The following is a 27488-nucleotide window of genomic DNA, read 5'->3' on the forward strand; positions in this document are numbered from 1 at the left end:
ACCATTGAGATCCCCTATTTTTTTTTTTTTTTTTTTGTCAGAGGGTCAAACAACATGGTCTCCCTGGTTGGGTTCATCACCCCTGTCACCAGGCAGAGGAGCCTACTGACTTTCTTCCAGAACTTTCTGGCATATGCACAGTTGTAGAGCAAGTGGTCAGTCATTTCTGGCCCTGGAAAGTTCTCACTGGGGCATGTTGGGAGCCCCCAAACTCTCTCCATGATGCACTGTTAGCATTGAGAGTACTCAGTGGACTATCTGCCAGTTGAAGTCCATATGTTCTTTCTGTAGGCCCTTGTTAAAGATCCTTTCCCACACAGCCTTGGAGATGTTGCTGGGAAGCGCACACAGTGGTGATAATCTCCTTCACCCTCACTACTACTTGCAGCTTGCCGTAGTTCATGAGGGTCACTGGGGCCTCATTTTTCATCTTGTAGCAGTTGTAGAACTTCTCCAAGCTCTGGCAGTTCCCAAGCCCATGGGAGTCTTCTGGGTGCCCTGAAAATATGGAACAAAACATGTCACTTTGGACCATCAAGTATTTTTTCCCAGGTAAACAACAGCACACCTAGAAATTCCTATTTGAGTCAGTTTTGTCTTGTACAGGGTAGTTCTAGTCAGTTTTTGGGTTTTTTTTTTCCATCTGGAGCCCCCAAAGAAGATACACATGTCCCTTTGGAACCTGCAGATGGTCTGCCATGAGGGTAGGAAGACCAGTGTTGTGGAAGAAGCCTTGCCTTCATGAGAAACACACACTTACTGACAAGTGCTGTGAACTCTACAGTCCTAGCCTGTGCTTGATTGTGGTCTTGGTCTTGTCCCAAGTCTCTGGTCTGACAGCTGCGGGTCAAAGTCCAGTCCTAAGATTTTTATCCCCCGCAAGGCAATTACGTTCCTAATTTCTACTAACACCAGGGAGGTTTTCTTGCTCACATTCAGTTTTACCCCTGCTATTGCCCCATACGCCTGTGTGGATAGCTTTGTGCTGAAATGGAAAATTCTAAGAGCACACATAAAGTTAGTTTTAACTCAAGTTTTTAATCAGGACATTTTCTAAGATACCTTTTCAGTTTCATCAAGTTTTAATACAAGCTCCCGTTCTGTTTAAGAAAGTCAAAACTATCTTACTTTTCATATAAAGGTGTTCCTGCTCTCAGAATAGTCTTTTTAAACTCGATTAATTCTTAAAGGGCATCTTTAAACTTAAATAGTCATAAAAGAAGCCATTGTCCTTTTTTTCTTACCAACCTTTAAAAAGGTGGATCTCACATTACAGAGATATGTAGGAAAGATAAGCATTGCCAGAGAGCTGGTTTCACTGTTACTATATCTATTGTATACTCAGATGGCTGGTTTCATTAGCCAGTCTAGCAAGGTCATTTGATTTAATTATATAGCATTGATATTAGGAAGTTAGTACAATACAAGCTTTGCATTTAGAGAAACTATTTGCAAATACACATTAAAAGAAGCAGTGCTACTTCAAGCATTTAAGGAGCAACAGAAGTTTGCACCATCAGGAAGTACCGTGATTTGAAGAGAGGTAATATTATCTATAGTGAGCATCTTTCAACCATCAATATGTTTCTTGGAATGTTTTATGACGTTGATAGAAGGAAAAAAAAACCTTTTAGTGAGAAAATCTTTACCACCTTTTGAGTAGGTTTAGGAGAAAAAATTCTTTTTTAAATAAAAAGGGATGAAAGGAGGTCCACTATGAAGCATAGATTAGGACTTTAATAACTTATTCTTATACTCTTTTTTTTTCCCACTTAAGAGAACATTCTTACTTAAAAAAAACCTTCCCCCGCTTTTCTTTATAAAACATAAATATTTCAAATTTTACTTGAAATGATATCATACTAGCAACTAACTGATGTTTTGTAGAAGCAACAGATATGCTCTCCTTTTAAAAGATAGTTTATTGGTGGTCTGCTTTTTGACCAAATGGCTCTTGGTTTTCTAATCTGCCATTTGTGGTTTATTATTATTGCAACTAGAGGGTTTTATTAAATATTTTACACAATCATGAATCCCAATAACCAAACCTTCTACACATTTCCCAATATAAGACATACAGGGGAGGACTATAAAAAGTTAAAGATAGATGGATATTATAAAAACTACTTTAGAGTCCACATAAACATATTTGGGTGCTTTATGGCTGACTGGGTTATAGACTATGACACTTGAGGCTTGTCCTTGTTTTGCAGAATGCAAAAAATCCTGGAACACCTAAATGATCTTAAACATGTCAGTTAATAAAATAATCATTCAAATATATGCAAGGGTTATATTCTCAAAATGTGCATATGCAATACATTATTTTGATTTTATTAATAAACTTTTGATATCACTAATGACTTTTGTCTCTGAATTGTTTTTTTGTTTTTTTTTTGGGGGGGGGGGGGGAATGCTTCCATTCTCCCACCTGGCCAGTTGGAGGCAGGAATCCAACAGCATGCAGGATCTGAGATTCATCACCCATAAGCAATTAAAATTGAAGTAGTCAACATATCCCCCAGAATTAAACATTGGAACCAATAACTCCATCAGCTAATCTCTTCATCCACAAACCAGGTTCCTTGCAGCAACCACCCATGTGTGTATCCAAGTCTCTTGCCATCTCTCCAATAATTTTAGTAGAATGATGAATCACATCCATTTTATCTGTTCTCTTTTTTTTATTTATTTTTTACTCCAGCAGTAGGTTATGAGTGGCAAGAAGCTAAAACCCACATAATATATTTTATAATATTATATATCACAAAATAGTATGTCTTAAATCAGTCAGTAATTGTTAAAAGGGAGAAACCATATTATATGACAATAGCATGTGAATGAGAAAAGTGGCCGGTATATACATATAGCCACCTTTACCAAAGAACAAGGTACCCCTTTGACCCCTTTGCAGGTATGTCATCCAGGGGAGGCCGTATGCACAAACTAAGAATTAGGCTCAGAAACACACCTCAGATACTTTAACAAGAGCTAACCACTCTGCTAACCTCAGTTACGGCAACTCAGTACGGATAAAACAGCTCTTCCAAAACCTAATATATCAATATATTAAACAGCCTTGCTGTCTAAATGAACTTTCATGCATACAGTTACATGAATTATGACTTATATATTTATTCCTAAAATATATATCTTAAATTTATCATTTGGATATTAAATATAACAAGCTATATCATCTTAAATTATGTTGAAATATTGCACTGTAATCTTACATTTGTCTGGTGGAGACAGAAATGCTTAGTTATCAACTCAACAGTCCTTTGAGCAGACCTTCTGAATTAGTGTCACAAAGGCAATGGCAACCTAAGCTTAAACCTCGGTCTGATTTTGCTATCCCTGGATTAGCTGTTTGTCTGGAAATGTAATATATCTTAGCACTGCAATTGATCATGCCCTCTGGGGACTACTGCCTTCCCAATAAATTGTTGACTTGATATGATTAAATCACTTGACTAATTACGTTAATTTGATAACTTGCTATTAATCAGTTTTCTTTTGATCTGATTTCTTTGGGTATATTTGATGCTTCTGTTTAATTTGTTTTGTTAATAAAATATACAAGCTTGTAGGTATGCAGAAGTTTGTATGCTTCCTTCCCAGAGGTCAAATTCTAAACATGAAGAGCCCGCAAAGTAACAGAATGGTTCAAAACCTTCCCTTTTAGTTCTCATACAACTGGTGCTTGAACTGGAATTCTGTTGTTGGGTTGTTTTTTTTTTGGTGAGGGGCGTGGGTCTGGAAGAGAGAGAGAGAAACAGAGGGGACATTTTTCAATTCTTTCAGTAAACAACTTGGTTTCTAAAATCTTTTAATGACTTGCCATAGTGAACAGGAACTGATCAAAGTAAAAGTTGATACCACAATAAGTCTATACTTTTAACTTTCTTCTTTACAGGGAAGTTCATTCATCCACACTTCTAATTCCAATTTCCAGAAAGCTCACTCCTGTTATAACAGAAGGAGTGGGCTGATTTATTTGGTTGAATCAAGAAACCTGTAGGTCACCCTTTTCAGTAGTCTTCTGATGAATTATCCACACAAATTGTAAGGGTTACCTTAGGTTTAGAAGCCTGTGTTCCATGTAGTACTAGAATATCTGCTTCATTACAACAAAAGTATCAATCCTTGTGTAAAATGTATGAGGGTTTTCAAACTTCCAAACACCAAAGTGCAATAAATATCTCCCCTGCCAAGCCCCCATTAAATATATATATATACCCTGTATTTAAATACAATATTTAGAAAATAGTTGGATTTGGGTGGGAAAATTATTGAACATTCTCAACCCTGAAGAATGTGAATTGGAGTTCATTTAAAAAAAATGTAAAAGCTTTCTTAGAGGGATAAAGTATTTGTTTGTTTGTTTGTTTCCTGAATCCTTATACAATAATATGGCTGTACCCCAGTCAAACACATTTCTTCAGCAAAGCATGGAAAACAGATTTGTGAAGAATGTATAGTGAATGTATAAAACTTGCTAGATAGGACAGTTTCCATTAAATTATAACAAAACCTCATGATCTGCAAGAGTTAAGCTGCTTAAGTTAATTTGTAGCTTGTCCTAAAACATCTGGATCACAAAATAAAAAGTGAGATTTATATTTAAAAAGTGACAGTATTATTTGTTCAAAAAATGCAAAAGACAGTTGCAGTTATTTACAGCTAATATTAATGTGGATTTGCACATATCCATCAGAGAACTCTACTCAGGATGGAATTGTGTATAAATATTCAGTCTTAAAAGTTAAGAGATGTAAGAAAGAAAAGAGGCAGCAAAGGTAAAGCTTTAACTGCTCCAGTTTTTTTACAATTTTGGAGATACCCATTATACTATATGTACAATTTAAAGATGTCTACTTCACAGTCAAATCATTCTGTAATCTCATCATTGTTTGAATCCTGCACAGATAACTGCCAGCTATCATCTGGCATATGGGATTACTATTGCAGTCCATATGCTTTGTAACAGTTGGTGCTCAAATGAGAATTTGCAAAGTCAAATAAGACTGTGGCCCAGGAAACAGAGCCTAATTATTAGCAGCTATAACAAGCTGTAGGTTCTCATTCAAAATATTTTCTTGTTAGTATTTTTAAGTGAATTTTATTGCCCTGCTGTCCAGCTTCAAAATGTGCTAAGAGGACAGCCCTACGTGGGTGCAATATGCTTTTGACGCAGGTAAGATTGAGTTGGTATTCTATACATCAGGTTTTTTATCTAACCCATGTTTTATAATGTTAATTGTACACACTTTCAGTGTATACGATGTGTTCATGAATCTGTCGCCCAGTTTTCAAAGTACTGAGCACCCAGAGTTCTCACCAAAGTCAGTGGGTATAAGATGATCAATATTACAATCCAGTCCACTACAACCATTTATAATTATTAGTAATTAGCAAGCAGAGCCAAGCACCTGGAGTCTCACATCCTGCCAGGTAAACTCCTTCTGGGTAGTCTGCTTATTTTCTGCAGTTTGGGATCTTTATGGCACACACTCACACACATTTCTTCTCCAGCATCATGCTTTTCAAAGTTTGATGCTATCAGTTTTTGATACCTTCTGAGAATCCAGTTGCTTGCACGCATTCCCCCCACTTCACCCACTCTACATTCCTAGTTTAATCACTTTGGGAACAAGAAAAGGAAAAAAAATAATGAACTTGGCAAAGGCATTTCTTAGCCACCAGAACTTTATCCTTAATATATTCAAGAGTTACAGAGCTTTGACAAAACTGAAATCTTGATGTGCACCCCCTGTTCATCATGTTTGATCCAACCCCTTCTTACAAACCTGAGGTTTTTCAGGTTTAGCACAACCTTCTGAAATATCTCCTACATGTACTGATAATGGGTGCCCTAGTCAGAGCAACAGCCCACTTAATGATTTTCTATACCGTGTGCTCCTACCTGTTATGTTTCACTGCCCCCTATTACCCACCTTTTCGTACAACTCCACATCTGGGGATTAAAATGTGTATATGTCACCAACTTGAAGAATATTACAGCTGCATAGTTAAATTGAAATATGATTTTAAAAAATATTCTATCAGCTAAGCCTGAAACAGAGAAGCCTATCAGCATGATCTTATTTTTTTAAAGAAAATATCTCAAACGATATATTTCAAGAGACAACCATAGTTGAGGGCCAGATTGCAGTCTTCACAGCTTCTCAATAATAGTCCTTCCATTAAGCACTTTTTTTTTGGGTAGGAAATGTCTTTTGAACAAATTATAATAGGCTTGTCTCAGACACACATAACTTGATATTGACATATCCCACTGGCACTCCTCTTCCAATCAGAAAATCTTACCATTAAGCTTTAAAGTGAACTCCCCTATGCCTATTGCTACAAATGAATGTTTTAACTGTGACAGCAGGATCAGGTCACTAATCCTTGAAGGAACAGAACATAATGGCTAGGGAAAAATATATCTGTTATCTTCTGTTTTCTTCAAAGAACCAGCTGGCATGATTTGGAGTGTTATAATACCATGTCAGAAAAAAAAAAAAATAAGCAAGAGGCTTTAAAGCTTCCTAAGTAAAACAAGCAGCAACTGAATTGACAGTTACACTCTGATAAAAGGTTTTACATGAACAGTTTGATGGAAAAAGAATTCAAAGTCGGCACCACCTGCATCAGCCATCATTTCCCTTTGCTCCCATGGTAGCCAGAATACAGCCTTGAAGCTCAGGTACTAAAAGAGCACGGCCAACAGTTGCCCAAAAAGATCTGTTCTAACATGCAATGCGAAAGACCAACTGAACAAAAAAGGATTGGATAGAAATCTGATTGATCAAGATGGTACGTTCCACAATGAAACCTACAAACCTTCTTTTTTTTTTAAATAGGAGAGTTACATTTTGTTCCATATTGTTTAGATGTAGATCTTAATCCTCTGGCATGTTATTGGAGTGGTTGAGGCACAGGCATAATGATGTGGCTGTGTTCCTGACACAGTAACCACACACAGGGGTAATGGTGACTTCTGGTTGCCACGAGAGGTGGCATGATCATGCAGCTGCAGCAGCAACCATTTTTTTCTGTCCTGCCTACCCTCCAGTGCCTAGGGGGGTTTCCCTGGTCACTCCACCTTAGTTACCCCACTGCATTCTAGCTTAGGAAGAAAAACAGTTATCACTGGTATAATTAAACTGGTATTTGGTGAAATATATTCACCTATCTAATGATGCCTCTGTTTTCATCTTCATCTGCAAATGTCACCATATTTGTAATATTAAGTTTATAATTTCTCAGAACTTTCCCTAATGTTTCTTGTGAGACTTATTTTCTGGGAAATAGACATAGGATCCTGATAAAAGCTCTCAGATGCAAGGAATCAGCCGGGACATAAACTGCATTGCCTCATCCAGAGGTTACTCCAGGTAGTAGATTTGCAAAGCTTTTCCCCTATCTGTGTGTAGGCATGACCCATTAAAAAGTTAGGTCCTAACTTCAAAAATATAACATCTACATAATTGGATTAAACAGTGAAAACTGGAATAGCTAAATCTGAAACAGAGAAGCCAGTCACCATGGAATTTTTCTTAAGAAATGTCTCAAACTTTATATGCGGTGGACCAATGACAGGAGAAGAATGTGGCCTAGGGACATGTAAATATCTCCACATGTCACTTTTCAGTAAGCCTGCAGGCTAAATGACAATACCAGGCACCTGGAGTTGTGTCGATAGGTTTCTGACAGAAATAAAACATGGCAATGTACATATCTCCTCTGTGTCTTCTCTGTCAGAAGTCCAGTATGTCACTCTGCAAAGGTTGGGGAAGGAAAGCTTTAAATAAGTACCAGCACCACCAACAGCTTTTAAATATGTTCTCTGAAGAATACTCTGAGCAATAATGAAAACAACATGCTTGATTTCTAATGGTTTTATGTTGGCTAGGAACAATTACACTGTAGACTGCATTTATTTGAATGGGATGTATTTTTCTTATGGCAGAAGGGTAGCTCAACTATTTAATGGCAGTCATTTATTCAGTGTCCAGTATTCTAGTCTCAGTGCAACAGCAACCTCATCAATATTTTTAGACAATCATTTCTTTAGTAACATGCAACACCAAATGGATTCCTAAGATTCTACCATTCCCGAAATCAAGAAAGAGAAATGACGAAATCTCTGGAGAAACAGTTCCCTAGTAATGAACACGACTGGGTTTCAGCTTGCTAGCTTTCCAAGTTCTGGTATTAAAGAAAAGAAAATATTATCATTCTGTTTGTTCTGAGGGGCTGCTGGAGAATAAAAACATCAGCTGAGTCACAAAGAATGAGAGTCTGTATTTTTTTACTACAGATGGTAAAACAGTTAACATTGTGTTTTGGTATTATTTTGTAGAATAGTTGCATATACTGGTAGGCCTGCTCTCTATTTATATATATTTGGTATGAAAGATTGGATTTCACAGTCCTTACATACTCCTTTAGCCAAATGTTTACATAGCTTTTAAATTTCTTTTTTGAAGAAGTTTCTTCAATCTTCTGGACCCAATTTCCCCCAAATGCCTTCCCTGTTAGTTTCTTCACCTGCCCCTTTGTCTCCCCAGTACTTTTTGACAAGGGCTAGACTTTAACCAAGGAAGCCCTGATTGGTAATTGCCAATAAAACATGTTTAACTTCATTTGTGTTGCCTGATCTTTATCAGAAGTGTGGGTCCCATAGTTACTTCGGAAACTTGTCTTTACATACCATTAGGTGGTAACTACATCAACAAACAAAGCCAAATCGATGTTTGTTTGTTGATGTAGTTATGTAACATAATAAATGTTGATGCATGTATGTAACAAAGCTATGTTGATGATAATTTTGATGATGTATATACATAAATTCTAATAATAATATATATTATTCAATGTTCTCTTCTTAAACCTGTAAGTTACTGTAAGTTATGTGATTTTCCGAGCTGAGGATCTTTGGTATTATATTTATTAGTTTGTAGAATGTAGATCGATTCTATAGTGCTTACCCAGTTTTCAATAAAATAAATCATTCTTGCTGGGAAAGAAAGATATAAATTCTACATCTCTGCACCAGTATATCCTACTATGTTCTGGATTTAAATCAGCTTTAATTTTCTCTATCAAGTGCACACAAGAGTGCAAGTAAAATGCACTGAATAGAATGACCTTTTGCTGCTTTAGCCACATCCACTCCCCAACCAGTCTATCCACTGTTATAGCAGAAAGATTTCCCGCTAGCTTCACGCTGACATGGCCTCACTTCTCAGGAGACCTTTTGCCCAAGGTTAAATGGGCAGAAGCTTGGATAAATCTTGGCTTTATTCAGGCAAAAACCATTTATATACAAATGTAGTTGTATATGAGCAAGGACTTATCTAATGTGATTAAGTGTTGTATATTGTTTATAACTCTTTTATTATTGTGCAATAAACATCTGATTTAGAGCTCTTAAATATTAAAAGCAGGAGAACAATCTATCCTCATACTTCAGGATATAAACTGTATACTGATTAGGAAGAGGCAATTTTTCCCAATGGTACAGCACTAGGTGATTTACAAGGCATATAATTTAGATGGGTTTTGCTTTCCCTCAAAATAATAACCTGTTATTTTTATAACAATAGAGACCAAAATAAAATGATGGGCAATGTACACATGTGGAAAACATAGGCACTTATTCAAAACTACACCAGAAAAACAAATGGAGATGGTAGGAAAGGAATGCAGGAACTAAATGGCCAGGGTTTGTTCCAAGGGTAACTGATCCATCAGGCTAGAGCAGTGGTCACCAACCGGTCAATCATGGCTGACCAATCAATTGTGATCAACTGGTCAATCATGGAATCTCTTGGAGTCTATCTAAAGCTAGGCTGAGAACACATGTGCATCCATGCATGCACCCTACCCCCAGCCTAGCAGGTCAATCTTTGGAGGAGGGAAGGGGCAGGGGGCAGATCAAGGCACCCACAGTGAGGGACAGAGTGCCACAGAGGCAGGAGCAGGGGTAAGGTAAGTGGGGTACTGCCCAGGTGGGTCATGGGAGGATTAAGCCTGGATAGCTGGTCCAGGGGGCACAGGGGGAAGGGGCATTCCCATCACTGTGTGCAACCTACTGGAGGCCCCTGGAGGCATGTGCCCTGCCATCTGTTTGCAGTGGAGGCAGTTGCCATTGCAGGCTGAGCTTTGTGCCCCATGCCCCATTGCAGCTGACCCAGGAGTGGCCTGGCATCACATACAGGATGTATGGAGATGGTAGGAAAGGATCACATATAGGATCTGGAAAGGATCACATACAGGATCTGGAACCAACTTCCAAGTGAAGTGGTGATGGCTCCTACCCTGGGGGTCTTTAAGAAGCGGTTCGATGCCTACCTGGCTGGGGTCATTTGAGACCAGTTTTCCTCCTGCCTGGGCAGGGGGTCAGACTTGAAGATCTACAAGGTCCCTTCTGGCCCTACTTCTATGATTTTATGATTTTATGATACATCCAGCCTCCAGGCAGACAGGGGATGAGGCTCAGCCCAGCGGTGGGACACATGTGGCATTAAGCCACTCCCAGACCAGCTACAATGAGACTTGGGGTGCAAACCCCAGCCCACAATGGCAGACACTGCTGGCATGCACAGATATGCACATGCCCCCCCCCCCCCAAAAAAAAATGCCTAGAGCATGAGTGGCTGCAGCAGCTGTTGGGGAGGAAGAGGGGATGGCATAGGGGCAGGCTCTGCACAGCTGGGGCAGGGCAGAGCATGGGACAGAGCTGTGAGCAGCTCATCCAGGTGTCATGAGTGCATGCCCCCACATCCCTATACCCCCTGGGTGAGCCACTCTTGGCGCTGTCCCATGCCCGACCCATCCCTGGCTGTGCAGGGCCTGCCCCTGCCCTATCCCCACTCCCTCCCACACTGCTGTGGGGTGGGAATAGATCGAGGCCCCAGTGGTGAGGAGGGAGCAGGGCACAGGCAGGAGCAGGGGATGGGGGTAGTGGAGGACAAGCAGAAAGTCAGGGGGCATGTGGCCCCCAGGTCTCTGGTGGCCACTCCCTACTCACCACTAGGGAATCGATCTGCCCCCGCCATGGGCCTTTCCTCTTCCCCTACCCATTCCCCAACAGACTTACCTGCTGGGGGCAGGTGCACCCCAAATATTTTTTTCTCCCTCTGCCTTGATCTCCTCTCCCCTTCCCTCCCCACAGACTGACCTGTGAGGGTGGGGTCAGGGGAAGACAGTGGCACAGGGTAGCTCTTGGGTTACTTTTTAATACAACAAGCGATCTCCTACTTAAAAAGGTTAGAGACCACTGGACTAGAGTGATAGATCTTGATTGAACTGATTTGCAAATGGTTCTCTCTGCTGTAATCACCCTCAGAAAAATGTTTGGTTTTGTTGAAAAACTGGAAAATTTCAACCCAATATCACAAGCTTCTGTTGGAAAAACCTAAAGAAAACAATTCAGTTTGTTAAACCAAATCCAAAACTTTTAGTTTGGAATCAGTTTGAGGTTATAATATGTTTGTCTACATTAGTAGAGTCCAACCTGGGGGTATGTCTCAGGTTTTTATTATCCTGTTCAGTTTTATGAGCTAGGCATTCTGGCCATATTACATTTTCTGTGTCTACTTCTTAGGAGAAGTAGATCTGTAAGCCATTAATTTTGAGATTGTACATATACTTAAATCTCCATGAATACATTTTATATAGATAAAGTGGAGGGCAGGAAGAACAGAACCATGTGGCCATGGTCCAAAGGCCAAGTATTTGGCCCATGGGCCATTGTGCTTAAGTAAGACATATCAGTTTCTGTAGCCAACTACACACACGGAAGTAATATGGTTAGCATTATGTCCACCTACCTTTGACTCAGAAGCTTGGATGACCAGATGACAAACTTGACCATTCTTAAAAACCTGGGGTGCCCCCGTATAAAGCAGAGGAAAAGGAAGAAGACCTGTCCAAAGGGATGCAGAAAGACTGATCCAAATTATATGAAGAGAACAAGGAGCACAGAGAATCCAAAGAAAAAAAAATGAACATAGTGCCAAGAAGAGTGAAGATGGATTAGACTCCCTGAGATCGATATAGTAGAGTGTCACTAGGAACCTAATTTGTATAGCTCAGTGCTGGTGGCTTCATGCCAAGTGACATGGACAACTGAGGTTTTGCCCTAAAGTAATATGTGAGCTCCCCTCCCAGGTCTGCACATGCTCCTACTTCCAACTGTGTTTTACAATGATGCTGGAGCTTATTAGCATCCCAGCCCTCATTTGAAAATAGTCTTGGAATCTAGATAGCCAGTAAGTCTATAGTAACAAAATAGGAATTTTCCAGATAACCTGCATTTAGTAAAAAAGGATTAATAGGTTATTTATAGCAGATGCACGTAGTGCAGTATGCAATGCTTGCATGCACGTTATTTGTTATGTCAGCTATTCTGTACTAATGCATATGACATTGCATGATAAACTAATTTTCTTCCTTTGAATGAACGCTAGAGAATGTGGATAAAAAAAAAAAATGCATTCTGTATCAATCTTGAATGCTATAGCTATGTTAATCACATTTTATTCTTCTAAGCATTAATGAGCAAATGTATAAACATAACTCCCTATTTTACTGATATGCTTAAATTAAGCTTTAACAGGAAGCAAAAGACTTCCAAATTCCATCAACAAATGCAGTTTAGTACCCCTAATTAAAATGCATATGCTATAAGGAAATTAGCCTGAACATATACATATACACACAATCATATTTTGAAGCTCCTTCAATATAATTAACTCTTAAATCTCTATTAGCAGCAGTAGGCAACTCTGAACTACTTAATGATTCAGTTACTTCACTCTGATCAATCTTGAATAGTACTCTACTTTGGGGGCAGTTCTATTATTAAATCTGCTTCTACAATGCCCTTCCACCCTTTTCCCACTGGTTATTTGCCTCTTCACCTCTCAAGCATGTTCTGTAAACTAACTCTCTTGGATAAAAGTAGTTTATACATCACCTACTGTACTGTTCCCTTTGGGCTGCAACATGCTATTAAAATACAAAGTGAGATTTCACTCAGAGTACTTGAAAGGTAAAAAAAAAGTTGTAAATGAGTAATAGTAAAAGATTTTATTTCTTTGAATAAGCATTGGCAGTTGGGTTTTATTCCTCCAACCATAATTACCTTTTAGAACACTCATCAGCTCCACCCCTGCCTATTTCCAAGTGGTCTCCTTTCAAGCTAAAGAAGTCTAATTCACGGGACATTCTGCTCCAGCAAAGAAGGACCACCACTCATCTGTCTGCTCCTAATAATTCATCATTGGTAATCCTTCACCATTGATGATGACTGTCATCCATGATTGTCTTATCTGTGGGTCAAAGATGGCTGACAAGGCCTATCTGGGATCAACAAACTCTGTTGCAGCTGGGGTACATATTTCTGTGGGGGGTGGGTGGGTTTGAGTTCTTGGTTTGGTCTGTGATACGTTTTTTCTGCCGCTCCAATTTTTCCATCTCTTGTAGTTGTTGTAAGGTTTTAAAGTACTGAGATCCTTGCAGAAGACTCTTCCTCCATTGGGAGTGGTCCTGGATGATAGACTCTCACAAGTAAATGTTAGTGTCACAATATTGGGATCTTAGAGAGCACTGGATTTGCAGCTGAATACAAGGCACGACCTGTGGCCTAGCAGAGCTGCTGATCACAAGGCAGATTGATAGCAAAGCCAGCCATTTTCTTATGCTAAGTAACCATCTTAACTTTGTCAACCATTTTTCTGGAAAAAGCAGCAGTTAAGCCTGTGTGCTGTGAACCAGCTACAGCAAAGAATGAGATAAGATACAGGGGCCCAAAAAAGGGTGGAACATGAGACAGAAAAACAGTTTGGAATGTGGAAAAGAACACGTAATTGGTAACAGAATCCTAGATGAACATATGCAAAAAAGTGAATGGTGATTGGTGAAGTAGCCTCCAGAAGCTTCCAGGTTTTGGTCAAAGTCCGTCTATTGACTGAAGAGCAGGAGTCAAGGTTTTACACATGTGCTGACAGCAAAAAGACATGTAAATGAATTAAATGCATAGGCAATTCCATGCTAATGAAGCAAGCAGTAAACAGAGGTGGAGCTTGAGATAGGAGGAGAAATGGGTGGAACATAGGAGGGGCAAGGGTAGAATAAATGTTAATGAGTATAAACCAAAGTGTATAAATGTGGAATTAAACTATTGTTCACTGCTGCTCCCTGCGTTCATAAACTGGGTGTCTATGAGGGAGCTTGCCCGAAGCTGTCTCCATTCTAAATAAAGCTGTTGCAAGTAATGTGTGCTGGTGTTTGCTCCCTGCTCTCCTCTGCCTAATGAGTGTCAGGATCCATGAGCAATTGGACCCTCATCTCCCTGGTTGTTGGACACTGCAAGGAGTCAGGGTCTAACAGTAAATATCAATGTTGCATTTTTTTAAGTTTGCCTTGAAGATGTCCTTGAAGCACTTTCTCTGTCCTGCTCTTGAGTGTATGCCTTAACTGAGCAGGAAGAATAAAACTTGCTTCAGGAGTCTGGAGTCATGGCCGGCCCAGTGAAGCTAATGTTGGATGATCTTTGCCTCAGTGTTCATGGTGTTTGCTTACTACAGGATGTTAATGTTGGTGCATCTACCAACATACAGCAGACACTGCAAGTCACTAGAGAAATATCATCTATGTTGCCATCAGAAGATCCTTTGAATCATCATGACTATACACTAAGCAATAGTCTATGAGTAAATCAACTCTGAAATCCTAGGACAAAGAGATTACTTTCCTGGAATTTTTGAGGTGTTCAAGATCTTTGCACTCTCTTGTTACCATACAGGCTTCTCTGGGGCCCACAGTTTTGGCCTCACTCCCTGCATGACACTATACTACCCCACAATTCCTAAAGCCAATTCATTCAGATTGATTTGCTCCCAGTAGCTTCTAATTTGCCCACATTTATCTACATTGCCTTTTCAAGAGTCTACTCCTGACTGTTCAAAGTGAGGGTCCACAGACCTCTAATTGATTGAGATATTTCTGTCTTTCAGCACTGGGCAGACCAGTCATCCCCACCTCTCTTGTCTTACCCTTTCTGGAATGCAGCTGAACCTCCAAACATCCTGTGGCCTTGGGCAGTTAGCAGCCCATCTTCCATTCTGTGTGAACTTAAAACTGCCTCATTCACACCTCCTTGCCCTTTTTATCTCTCAGGACCATGCTCAACTAGTGGAAGAAGCACTGGTGATAAAACAGCCTCACTTCAACCTACAGTTTCCCTTGAACTGATGTGAAGGCACTAAAAGAGTTTACTAAGCTCTGCAGGCAAAGAGTAAAAAACAGGTACAATTGATGACACTTTGCAGCCCAACCCAGTTAGCAGTGCCAAGTGGCAGAGAGGACACTGTTACAGTACAGCAGGAATGAAAAAAAATCCCCCTTGCCAAACAACCTCTCTCCCTTTCTCCCAGTCCAAGGAAGGCATGGATTTGATGCCAGGCATTTCAAGTGGGAACTGTTTCATAGCTTCATAGTTTCATAGTTGGTAGAGTCGGAAGGGACCTGAGCAGATCATCAAGTCCGACCCCCTGCCATGGCAGGAAAGAATACTGGGTTGAAAAGACCCTGGCCAGATGTTCATCCAACCTTCTTTTAAAGACCCCCAGGGTAGGAGCCAGCACCACTTCTTTTGGAAGTTGGTTCCAGATCCTAGCTGCCCTGACAGTGAAGTAGTGCTTCCTGATATCTAGCCTGAATCTACCCTCTGCTAGCTTGTGACTGTTATTTCTTGTCACTCCTGGGAGTGCTTGGGGGAACAGGGACTCCCCCAATGCCTGCTAGTCCACCTGACTAGTTTGGAAATAGCCACTATATCCCGCCTCAGCCTTCTCTTGTGGAGGCTGAACAGGTTCAGGTCCCTTAGGCTCTCCTCATAGGGTCTGCCCTGCTGCCCCCTGATCATGTGGGTGGCCCTCCTCTGGACCCTCTTAATGCTGTCCACATCCCTCCTGAAGTGCGGTGCCCAGAACTGGATGCAGTACTCCAACTGCGGCCTGACCAGTGTCGCATAGAGGGGGAGGATCACCTCCTTGGACCTGCTTGAGATGCATCTGTGGATGCATGACAAGGTATGGTTGGCCTTCCTGACCACATCCCTACACTGTTGGCCCATGTTCATATTGGCCTCAATCATGACTGCAAGATCCTTCTCTGCCTCTGTACTGACAACAAGGGAATTCCCCAGAGTTTAGGTGTGCTGCTGGTTCTTCCTCCCCAGGTGCAGTACCCTACACTCGTCAGTGTTGAAACCCACCCTGTTGTCATCCACCCACCCTATAGCCTGTCCAGATCTGATTGCAGCCTATTCTTTCCTTCTAGTGTGCCCACTTCACCCCACATCTTAGTGTCATCTGCAAATTTGAACAGGGTGCATTTTACCCCTTTGTCCAAGTCGCTGATGAAGATGTTGAACGGTGCGGGCCCAAGGATCAAGCCCTCTGGAACCCTACTGCCCACATCCCTACAGGTGTCAAATAAGACCCATCCACCACTACTCTCTGGGTGCAGCCCTCTAGCCAGTTAGTGACCCATCTGACTGTGTAGGCATCGACACCACAGTCTCCTAGTTTTTTTTTTTAATGAGAATGGGGTGAGAGACTGTGTCGAAGGCCTTCCTGAAGTCCGGAAAGACTATATCCACTGTGACACCTGCATCCAGGGATTTGGTGACCTGGTCATAGAAGGCCACCAGGTTGGTCTGACAGGACCTGCCTCTAATGAAGCCATGTTGGTTTCCCCTAAGCACAGAATCCCTTGCTGGCCCCTTGTGGACATGCGCCAGGATAATTTTCTCAAAAAGCTTCCCCAGGACCAAGGTAAGACTAACAGGCCTATAGTTTCCTGGGTCCTCCTTCCTCCCTTTTTTGAAAATGGGAACCACATTGGCCCTTTTCCAGTCCTCCGGCATATCGCCAGAGCACCATGAGTGCTCGTAAACCCATTGCAGAGGTCCCGCAATAACCTCTGCTAGTTCCCTCAGCACTCTGGGGTGGAGATCATCAGGACCTGCTGATTTAAATATGTCCAGTCCCTCCAGAAGTTCTCTGAATAGGTCCTTGCTGACCCTAGGCCTGGGTGTGCCTCCCATGGGACCTATGGGGGTCCCAGTGAGGGGGATAACCAGGTCCCTACTCAGAAAAATAGAGGCAAATAAACTGTTGAATAGGTTAGCTTTGCTGCCTGGTGCGATGACCAGATTTCCTAGCATGTCCTGCAGAGGCCCCATGTTACCCAGTACCTTCTTTTTACCCGCTATGTATTTAAAAAAGGACTTCTTGTTGTCCTTGATCTGAGTAGCTAGTCCCAGTTCCATCTCTGCCTTGGCCATCCTGACTGCCCCCCCTACAGTCCTGAGCAGCAGAGGTATAGTTCTCTCTGGTGATGGTCCCTCCCTTCCAATGGGTGTATGCCTTCTTTTTAGCTTGGAAACATGCCAGGACGCTTTTGGTGAGCCATGGGGGCCTTTACACCCTCTTTCCCCCCTTGATCCATGTATGGATTACCTCCCTTTGGGCTTTTAGGATCATCTCCTTGGACAACAACCACTGTCCTTGGACACCCAACTCTCCTACTCTCCGGGACCTCAGTGTCTTTCCCACTAATCTCCTTACCTCATTGAAATCCACCCTCCTGAAGTCCAGGGCTAATACCTTGCTGCAGGCCTTCATCACTTGAGCTGGATGGTGAATTCCAGTAGGCGATGATTGCTGTTGCCCAGGTGGTCAAGCACCTGCAGTCCCCTCACCAGGTCGTCGCCCATGGCCAAGACCGGATCCAACAAGGCAACTCCCCTGGTGGGGCTGTGCACCTCCTGGGTTAGATGGAGGTCCTGTATCTCAGCTAGGAACCTACGTGAGCAGTCAGACCTGGCTGACTGCTCCTCCCAGCAGATGTCTGGAAAGTTTAGGTCACCCATGATGACCACATCCTTTGACTTAACTGCCTCCATGAGCTGACTTAAGAATTCCTGGTCTAGCTCTTCTCCTTGGTTGGGTGGTCTGTAGTAGACTGCCACCATTAAGTTCCTTTCTCCCTGACCTCCTTGTATTCTAAGCCAGAACATTTCGGTCTGCCCCTCCTCTGACCCAGTGCTACTCACTGGGGATGTGTATTGCTCCTTGACATAGAGCGCCACACCCCCACCATTCCTCCCTGTCTTATCTCTCCTGTACAGCCTATATCCCTTGATGTTCACCACCCAGTCATGCATTGGGTCCCACCACATTTCGGTGAGCTCCACTATGTCTGGGTTGGTGTTAGCTAGCAGGAGGGCAAGTTCCTCCTGCTTGTTCCCCATTCTGAAAGCATTAGTGTAGAGGCATTTGAGGCCTACTGAAGATGCATGCACTGCCCCCCTAATCCCAGTACTACCCAGGCCCCTGTTACTTATGTGGGTATTTGTTCTGCTCATCATCGGTCTAGGCTGGGCTGCTTTTGCAGGTGACGCTTGGTTTGGTGGTCCAAGGCTTCTTCCGCCCTCATCTTCCCCCTCCCCCAATCAGCCTAGTTTAAAGCCTGTTGGAGAAGATCAGCCAACCTAGAAGAGAACACATGCTTACCTTTGGGGGAAAAGTGAAGCCCATCCCATCCGAGCATGTCTCTCATCCTGATGTGTGAGTCATTGTCTAAGAAGCCAAAGCCCACCTTGAGACACCATTTCTGAAGCCTCAAGTTGACCTCTCTGATGCAGATCTCATGTCATCTTCCATGTCCACTCACTGGTAGGACAGAAGAGAATACCACCTGTGCCTCTATCTCCTTCAGCATGCCCTCCAGAGCGTGGTAGTCCATCATCAGGTGATTGGGGCTTCTCCTAGCCATGCCATTAGTGCCCACATGGATTAGGACCATGGGGTAGTAATTAGTGGGGCGGATAATGGCCAGGATCACCCCCATCACATCCTGGATCTTTGCTCCGGGCAACAGTAGACCTCACATATCAAGGGGTCCTGGTGACATATGGGACCTCTGTACTTCTCAGGATGGAGCCACGTATGATGATCACTCAAGATTCTTCCTCCGGGTCTGCTTAGCTCCTTCAGCCTGTTCAGAGTGTGGAGAATGTGGAGTGGCCTGCTCTCCAGAGGTTTCTTCCTCTCCTTCCTTCCCCTGCAGTGTCTCCAGGGCCTCGTACCTGTTCTCCAGCTGGACTGGGGGACCTGGTATTGCTCTGCTGTGAGCAGCCCTGGCTCTGGAGGGGACCATCTTCCACTCTGTTGCGGACAGCACCTCCCAGAGTGCTTCTCCCTTGGACGCATGGCCCTACAGGGAGAGAAAATATCCATCAATTTCATCCTCTGCCTCTCTGATTCCCCTCAGCCTACTAACCTCCTCCTGGAGCTCCCTCACCTGTGCCTCTAGGGCCCTAAGACAGGTGCCTGCAGGACAGGTGTGGGGGCCTCCATTCCCTGCCCCCCCAACCCTGATGGGCTTCCCCCACAGGCCAGGGAGGGAGGGAAATGCCAGCCCTCCCATGGGCTCTGTCTGGGTGGAGGCCTGAGACAAGCCCCGGGTAGGCGGTGCCCCCCGGGCAGGGGCCCTAGCAGTACTCCATGTTGACACCATTATATAAATTGCTATTATTTATATTTCTGTGTGGTGCCTTCGCCCTACCCTTGTTGGAGTCTCCCGTCTGGCCCTTCCTGCTTGCCTGCCTGTGCAAATGCCAGCACAAATGCTGGTGTGCTCTGTTCGCATGCAGGTTGGGAGCACGACTCAGTAAAAAGAGACCCAGGGGGCTTCCCCACTGGATCTGGCTCCGCTGCACCAGTTCCCTCCACCCCCACTTACCTTAGGATGATCAGCTGCTGCTGCCCTCGCTGCTGCCTTCGCTGCTGCTGCCTCTGATCAGGTGAGGGGTCACACATGCGTGTCGGGACCCAGGTGTGCCTGGTCCCTGCTCAGCTCCTGGCCCCTGTTATCTCAGGTGATCCAGTCCCACTTCCAGATGGACTCCTGAGTCATGTATCTGGAGAGGCTTGCAAGTGCCACTCCAGCATTCTTACCCCTCCACATCTGATCTAATCCCTGGGGAAAGTCCATGGGAGCCAAAAGACTCCAAATCTCATGGCACAGGCAGTCACTGGATCAACCCCTCAAGGCAACCCCACCACTCTCTCCCACAATGGTGACTCCATCCTAGTCCCAGACAGTGCTTGCTCCTCCACACCTCAACCCCTGAAAGTATGAACATTGCGTGCCTCCTGAGGCTGGGAGGGGCATGGAGACCACCCTCAGGTGGCAGCGGTGGTGGCAGCAGCATGGTGATGATGAGCAGGGAGCTTCCACAAGTGGCCACAGTAGTGTTGGTGGTGAGGGTGGGGCAGTGAGCACTGACCGACGACCACCTGCAAATACTGCCAAAATGTCAGGAGTGATGCACTGCTCTTGCATGGACACAATGCTGAAACATCTCTCATGTTGGAAAGGACAGGTGAGAGAGGGGGTTTAAGAGCTCTGCCAACATTTCCCAGAGTGGTCAGTCCCTGGCAACTCTAGGGGTAGTCCAAGTCTCCAGGCCCTCTGATGGAATGGAGCAGTTCCTGGGCAGCGACCAGCCCATCCCTCTCCAGAAATGTATCCCAGCACCACTTCAGGGTTTGCTGCCCACTCATAGCACAGCTGGGACCCTAGTCTCTCTTGTGATGGATGCAGAGTAGTAGCACAGTTTCCAGCCCTAGGGGTGTAAAGGGCCAAGACAGAGGACTTACCATAACTACCTTGCTGTGAATGCCCAGGCAAGTGGGGCAGGGGGGGGGGGTTCAAAATGTTTGTCCATATACTTCATATTATCAGTAAAAGTTGCAACATCGCACTATCAAACTGCAGAAACAATACCTGTGTGAGGGAGGACAGTGTATGGAGGATGTGATGGTGGCTCAAGGACAGGGGGAAACACAGCTGCTAAGCACATGAGGGATGCCCATAAGAGGCATTGAAGAACCAAGGAGAAGATGCTGCAGACCTTGATCACTGCTTCTGAGCACAGTTCATGCACAGATGACTCCTGGTACCAAATATAACTCCATATCTGGAGAGGGACATACTCAGGATGGAGAATACCTACACCCAGGCTGATGAGGTTCAGGAATGGGGGCTTCACATAGCCACCCACTGTTTTCATGAAGAAGCAACCTGTGCCTCTGCAGAGCTGGCAGAGTCACAGAGCCAGGAGAGGAAGTTCATGAGCAGGGCCATGGACCACTTTGCTGCCACCTATAGCACCCTTGACTTGTGCCAGTGCTGCCTCCTGAAGAGAGTGCACCTCCTGAACAAGGCTTTAAGCCAGGGGTGCCAGTGTTGGCTTAGAAACAGCATTTAAAGGCCTGTTTTCTGGGAATTGGCTTATAGTTATATGCATTATAAGGGTTCAAGATGGGCAGCAGGGGTTAATTGATTTGTAAGAGCCTGGTTTCACACAGCTTCTCATGGCCCTGAAAGCAGATCAGCTGTCTAGCATGACAAGGTCAACAAATGGACACAGCCTGAAAATTAAGGGGGGCATACCATACACGAGATCATAGCTTTCAAAACAGACACGTTTTCTAACACAACAAGAACACACAGCCTGGGAACCTAAAAAGTATGTACCATATTGTCCCATAATATAACATAAACTAAGTGACACCAGCTACAAGGTCCCAAAGCAGTAGAACGGCTTGAGTCTCAGTTTTGGGGGAATAGACCAAATTAGAAAAGGCCCATAAGGCTACGTGAATGTGTAACCAGAAAAAGACAACCAACCAAAAATAGCCATGGATGAAGAGTCATCAGGAGTCAAAGAGAAAGGAAAATACAAAAGCAGAGACTTCAAATTAACAAAGGGTCCCTCACATGTCCCTCCCCATTTTGTTCCCTAAAAGGGGTCCCCATCCTCATCACCCAGGAAGAATCCACGGAGCCACCACGAACCAAGAACATACCAGCAGCCCGTCTCATGCAACCCACTGAAGAGGGGCTGTAGGTCCCAGCATCCCACCTCCAGACTGCTGACACCTAAGAGAAAAAGCCTCAAAGTAAAACCTGCATCCTAACCAGATGTACTTTGACTCTGATAACAGCCCTAACATTGGTAAATATAAAATTGTTTAACTTTTTGTATTGTTGCTTTTCTGTTATTACTGTGTATCAATAAACTCACCTATTATCAACTGGCAGGTGTTGTAGTTGGTGTAAGGGCTGTGCCTGCCTGAAACAAAGACATAAGGGCTGGGTTCCTAAAATCCAGTGTCAACACCAGGAGAGGCTGCTGCCCAGCCCCAAGTGGCATGAGGTGCTTCACTCCATGGAGTTTTCCCAGGGGTGACAGGAATGGGGGTCTTGTGGGAGGTACCCCTGTATACTGAGTGGAGGAAAATGGCCTCCAATTTGCCCTGACTGAGAGCAAAAGAAGTGCTAGGCAGACCCAGATAGAGAGAGTGGAGCAATAGAGCTAGTGATCCCTGATCTGGGGAAACAGAAAAGCCCCTGGCAGGGCCTGCTCCAACAAGCAGTGGTGACTCAAGAGGGTGAGACTGGGTGCCTGGGGCTGAAGAGCCAGGGCCATGGATGGCCCTGTCCTCCAAGAGCTGATCTGTGCAGTTTCAGGACAGTACCCCCTAACCTCTCCCTTGGACAGGAGCACAGGGCAGGAGATCCATTGCCCAATGCCAGGGCACAGGAACTTGGGGACTGTATGTCCTCTAGCCCTAGTCATCTGGATAATTCCCCCAGTCTTCACTGGCCAGAAGGACAGCTAGGGCTTTGCAGACCCTGGCTCCCTTTCTGGTGTGCAGGGTCTCTGCTTTCAACATCAGTGGGGTGCTCACTCTTCCCAGCCTCCCTGCACCACACATGCTCAGCACGCCATGTCTGGTATGTGTACCATGCCTCGTCTACCTATAATTTCACTGATGTTGTAAAGGATTCATGAAGTGATGATGAGGTACAGCAGGTATTCCTCCTCCACCTCAGGGAACATGCTGAAAGCTTGCCAATGTACCCTGAAGTGGCTGATGATGCACTCCATAGTCATGCATCACCTCTTCAGGTAGTAGTTGAAGTGCTCCTTGCAGTGGTCCTGTAGCCTCATGTAAGGCTTCAGAAGTCAGGGTGGATGGGGTAAGTCAGGTACCTGATGACAATGGAAGGGATAAGAATGGTGCTAATGATGCAACTGGGGACTCTTGGAGCATAGCACCCATCCTCTATCTTCTGGAAGAGGAGGCAGGGGATAGCTGCAGAATATGTGGGCATTATGGGCACTGCCTGCTGATCCATGAAAGGTGAAGTAGCCTCGGTGGTCAACAACACCCTACAGGATAATGGAGAAGTAGCCCTTGCAATTGATTAATGCCCAGACAGGGTGGGACAAGGAGAGAATAGGTATGTTCATTCCGTCCATGTCCCCCACACATTTGGGAAAGTCCATGCAGCAGAATTTGGCTGCTACCTTCTGCAAGTTGACAAGGGAGATGAAGCGGTTGACCAGGATGTTTTGGATGACCAGACGTCTCCTGGATGGCCTGTCTGGTTGTGGACTTGCCCATGCTGAATTGATTGGCCAGATAGTGGAGGCTGCCAGGGCTGGCCAGCTTCAAGATAGTGAGGGCCACTCCATTCTCTGGAGTGAGTGTGGTTGCCTGGTGATGTTCTGGAACATGATGTGGGGGACCACCTTGGCAACGATGTCTGTGATGGTGGGTCAGAACATGCAGAAGGTCTAAAGCCACTGTTCAGTGTCCCAGATGTCCAAGATGATTCACTCCCTCCAGTCACTGGTTATGGCACAAGCCCAAAACTGGTGCTTGGCAGAGTAGAGATGGTGCCTGGATGGCCTCATACTTGTTGGCCATGTGGAAGTCAGCCACTTAATCCAGGATGCTTGGGTGGTGCAGAGTGTGGTAACCCAGTTAGAAGCAATGTCCCCCATTTTTATAATTTGCTTTATCTAACTGTTATCTAATTGTTTTATATATTTGGTTTTTTTCTAATTTGTTTTATCCAGTAACTTTGAAATAAGCAGACTCATCAATAACACACCAGTCTCCTTTAATGAATGACTTGTCAGGAATTGGTATGACTACTTCCTTGGCCTAAAATTCTTTTGTTTCAGGCCACAGACTCTTTAGTTATTAGGCTTTGGATCCAAGTCCTTGGTCACCTCTGCCTGTTGAGTCATTTGATATTCTATCATAGTCTGAAATGGCTTGGAGTTAAGATATCAATTTTCAGTGACTTTGGTTTTATTTTTCATCCTTCTGACATTTGGTTGTCACTTGCTGATTTTTTCTAGGAAAAGAAATAAATACTGTGGGATATATTACTGCATTCAAATAAGGAAGTAATAACTTTCTGGATGGAATCCCATATTGTACTTTCGGAGTGGTGGTATGCCCAATGCATGTCTGTGATACAGTTATGGTCTAGTTATTCTTGTGATTTATCATCTATTTCTGAATTGATGTTGTGCAGCCAGGTATCAGGTGATACTTGAAGATACTCCGGTCTTCATACCAAATGGCAAGTAGCTTGGTTTAACTGGAAAGCTGTAAGAATATGTATGTGCATCGATCTGTCATAGGAAAGAACCCAGTTAATATATGACTTACTGACAGATGGGCCTGCAGAGCCTGGGAGTAGTTGGCTTTGAAGGAGAAAGGAGAAGAGGAAAGGGGCTTGCCTTGTTTCCCAAACATTTGGCCTGTTAAATGTAATCTTATAGGATGGAGACCTGCAGAAGGACCTATGTTAAGGACATACAATTTTGGAAAAATAAATTGAATCCCCAAAAGAAAAGAGTGTGAACCCTATGGCTAGATAGTGTTCTCTGAGATATGGGCTATTATGTTTTCCCACTGACTTACAATGGACATTCATGATGAATGACTTCAGCAGATTGATCCTGTTTTGATTGTCTCCCAATTTGGGTCGCTTTGATTAACCATTTGTCTTGCACCAAAGACTATTTATTCTTTCCTACATTATTTTCTACCCTGCTGATATTTGCATGTATATTTTGCTTGACAGAATGTAAAGTCAGTGTTTTTTAATAGTCAGTTTGATACATCTGGTGATACATGTTTTCAACTGGAATGAATGTCCAGTTTTGAGGCTACCATTTCAACAGCACTTTTACCTTGCTACATATGTAGGTTTCTTCTCCATTGTCTCCATATTTTTTATTATTCAACTTATATATTAAAACATGAGACAAGCAGGTGAAATATTTAAAAGAATTTCATTAACTTCCTCCTCTAATATTTTTTAAGCATGAGGACATTTTTTATCATATGATTTAACTATTTTGTGGTTCCACATAGGCATATTATTTCAAAAAAGAAAACAAAACAAAATGAAAACAATAGCATCTGTGACAAGGACAAGTATTTTCATACCATTATGAGAGAAATCAATCTGTCCATTGAGTTGTATAGGTTTCCATCTTCCCAACTTGATTATTACAAATGTATTAAAACATTGCCTGTCTGGATCAGAACTGAGGCTCAGCAATGTATCTATCCTACTTGTGACAATAGCAAATAACAAACTGGTGTAACTTCAGAGAGAGACTAACATAAGAATCTTGAAGTAGGCCAATGTATGGTAAGCTGTCCTCACCCAAGCAGAAACTTGGACAAACTACCAGGGAGGAGTATAAGAGTATTGCTCAGGCATGCAGGGATGAAATCAGAAAGGCCAAAGTGTATTTGGAGTTACAGGTAGCAAGGGACATGAAGGGTAATAAGGGTTTTTACAAATTAGCAACAAGAGGAAAGTCAGGAAAAGTGTGGGTCCCTTACTGACTGGGGGATGCAACCAAGTGACAGATGATGTGGAAAAGGGTGAAGTACTCAATGCCTTTTTTACCTCAGACTTCACAGGCAAGGTCAGCTCCCAAACCTGCTGCACCTGGTAACACAGTTTGGGGAGGAGGGGAGCAGCCAACCACAGTGAAAGAGTAGGTCAGGGACTATTTGGAAAAGCAGGACATGTGCATGTCCATGGTGCCAGATGCAATGCACCCATGGGTGCAGAGGGAGTTGGCTGATATGATTGATTGTAGAGCCATTGGCCATTGTCTTTGAAAATCCATGGCAATTGAGAGAGGCCCCTCCCCACAAAACAGTGCATATCCATAATGGCACTTATTTGCAAAGAAGGGGAAAAAAAACAACTTGCTACCAAAATAAAATGCTAAAGCTTACTCTGTGTCTTAGCTTACTCTATGTCTTAGCTATAGGGAATAGAGAGGGAGAGAAAAAGTCTGAAATAGTTTGGGAAGGGAAGGGAAGGGAATGCAGCTAGATAGATATAGATATCTTCTATGCATCTATATCTATCTATCTATCTATCTATCTATCTATCTATCTATCTATCTATCTATCTATCTATCTATCTATCTAGCTGCATTCTTTTCCCTTCCCAAACTATTTCTGACTTTTTCTCTCCCTCTCTATTCCCTATAAGTAAGACACAGAGTAAGCTTTAGCATTTTATTTTGGTAACAAGTTTTTTTTTTTTTTTTCTCTCTTCTTCTTTGCAAATAAGTGCCCTGTTATGGAACTTATATCTATCTATCTAGCTAAAAGAAAAAATGGGGGTTATGTTACACTAGCTTTCTCTCCCAGCTCTGCTCTTTGATTTTGCCACCATCTTACAGCTCCTGGCTTCTTCTAGCTCCAACCTCCACTCCCAACCTGTTTCCTACTCTCCCAGCTCCCAGCTCCACTCCTTGCTCTGCTCCTGGAATTTCTCTCTCTCTCTTTCCTAGTCACCAAGCATCCCAAGCACCCCCAAACATTAACAAACTGTTATCTGATTGTGTGTGTGTGTGTGTGTGTGTGTGTGTGTGTGTGAGAGAGAGAGAGAGAGAGAAAAAATCGGTATTTTTTGTATGTGCGTTGTGTGTGTGTGTGCATTGCATATAATTTTGTGTCATGGCCTCCTGCCTAACAGGATACTGAGATCCCAAGCATTGATCTTGATTGTCAAGTCAACAGTTTTGGGCTCCCCACTACAGAAAGGATGTAGACAAATTGGAGAGAGTCCAGTGGAAGGCAGCAAAATGGTTAGGGGGCTGGGGCACATGACTTAAGAGAAATGAAGACTGAGGGGGATATAATAGCATCCTTCAACTCCCTTAAGGGGGGTTCCAAAGAGGATGGAGTTAGACTGTTCTCAGTCATGGCAAATGACAGAACAAGGGATGATGGTCTCAAGTTAAAGCAAGGAAAGTTTAGGCTAGATATTAGGAAAAATGCTCTCACTATGAGGGTAGTAAAACACTGGAGTGGGATATTCAGAGAGGTGGCAGAATCTCCATCCTTGGAGGTTTTTTTAACATCTGGGTAGACAAAACCTTGGCTGGGATAATCTAGTTGGGGATGGTCCTTCTTTCAGCAGAGGGTTGGTTCAGATGATCTCCTGAAATCTCTTATGACCATAATTTTCTCTGATTCTACAAT

The 27488-nt window shown here is 43.4% G+C and overlaps 1 protein-coding gene across 1 annotated transcript in view; it reads right to left on the minus strand.

Moving 5' to 3' along the window:
- Positions 1-298: 298 nt before the first annotated feature.
- The window catches only part of LOC132249314 (uncharacterized), a 159643-nt gene continuing 132453 nt past the window's right edge, over positions 299-27488 (minus strand). The window contains exons 2-3 of the mRNA XM_059724070.1: positions 946-1000; positions 299-498 (exon numbers count right to left, since the gene is read on the minus strand). Of these exons, the coding sequence (XP_059580053.1) occupies positions 299-498; positions 946-1000 (255 nt within the window). The remainder of the gene's footprint in view (positions 499-945; positions 1001-27488) is intronic.

The sequence above is a fragment of the Alligator mississippiensis genome, chromosome 1, assembly GCF_030867095.1.
Source record: "Alligator mississippiensis isolate rAllMis1 chromosome 1, rAllMis1, whole genome shotgun sequence".
Lineage (NCBI taxonomy): Eukaryota > Metazoa > Chordata > Crocodylia > Alligatoridae > Alligator > Alligator mississippiensis.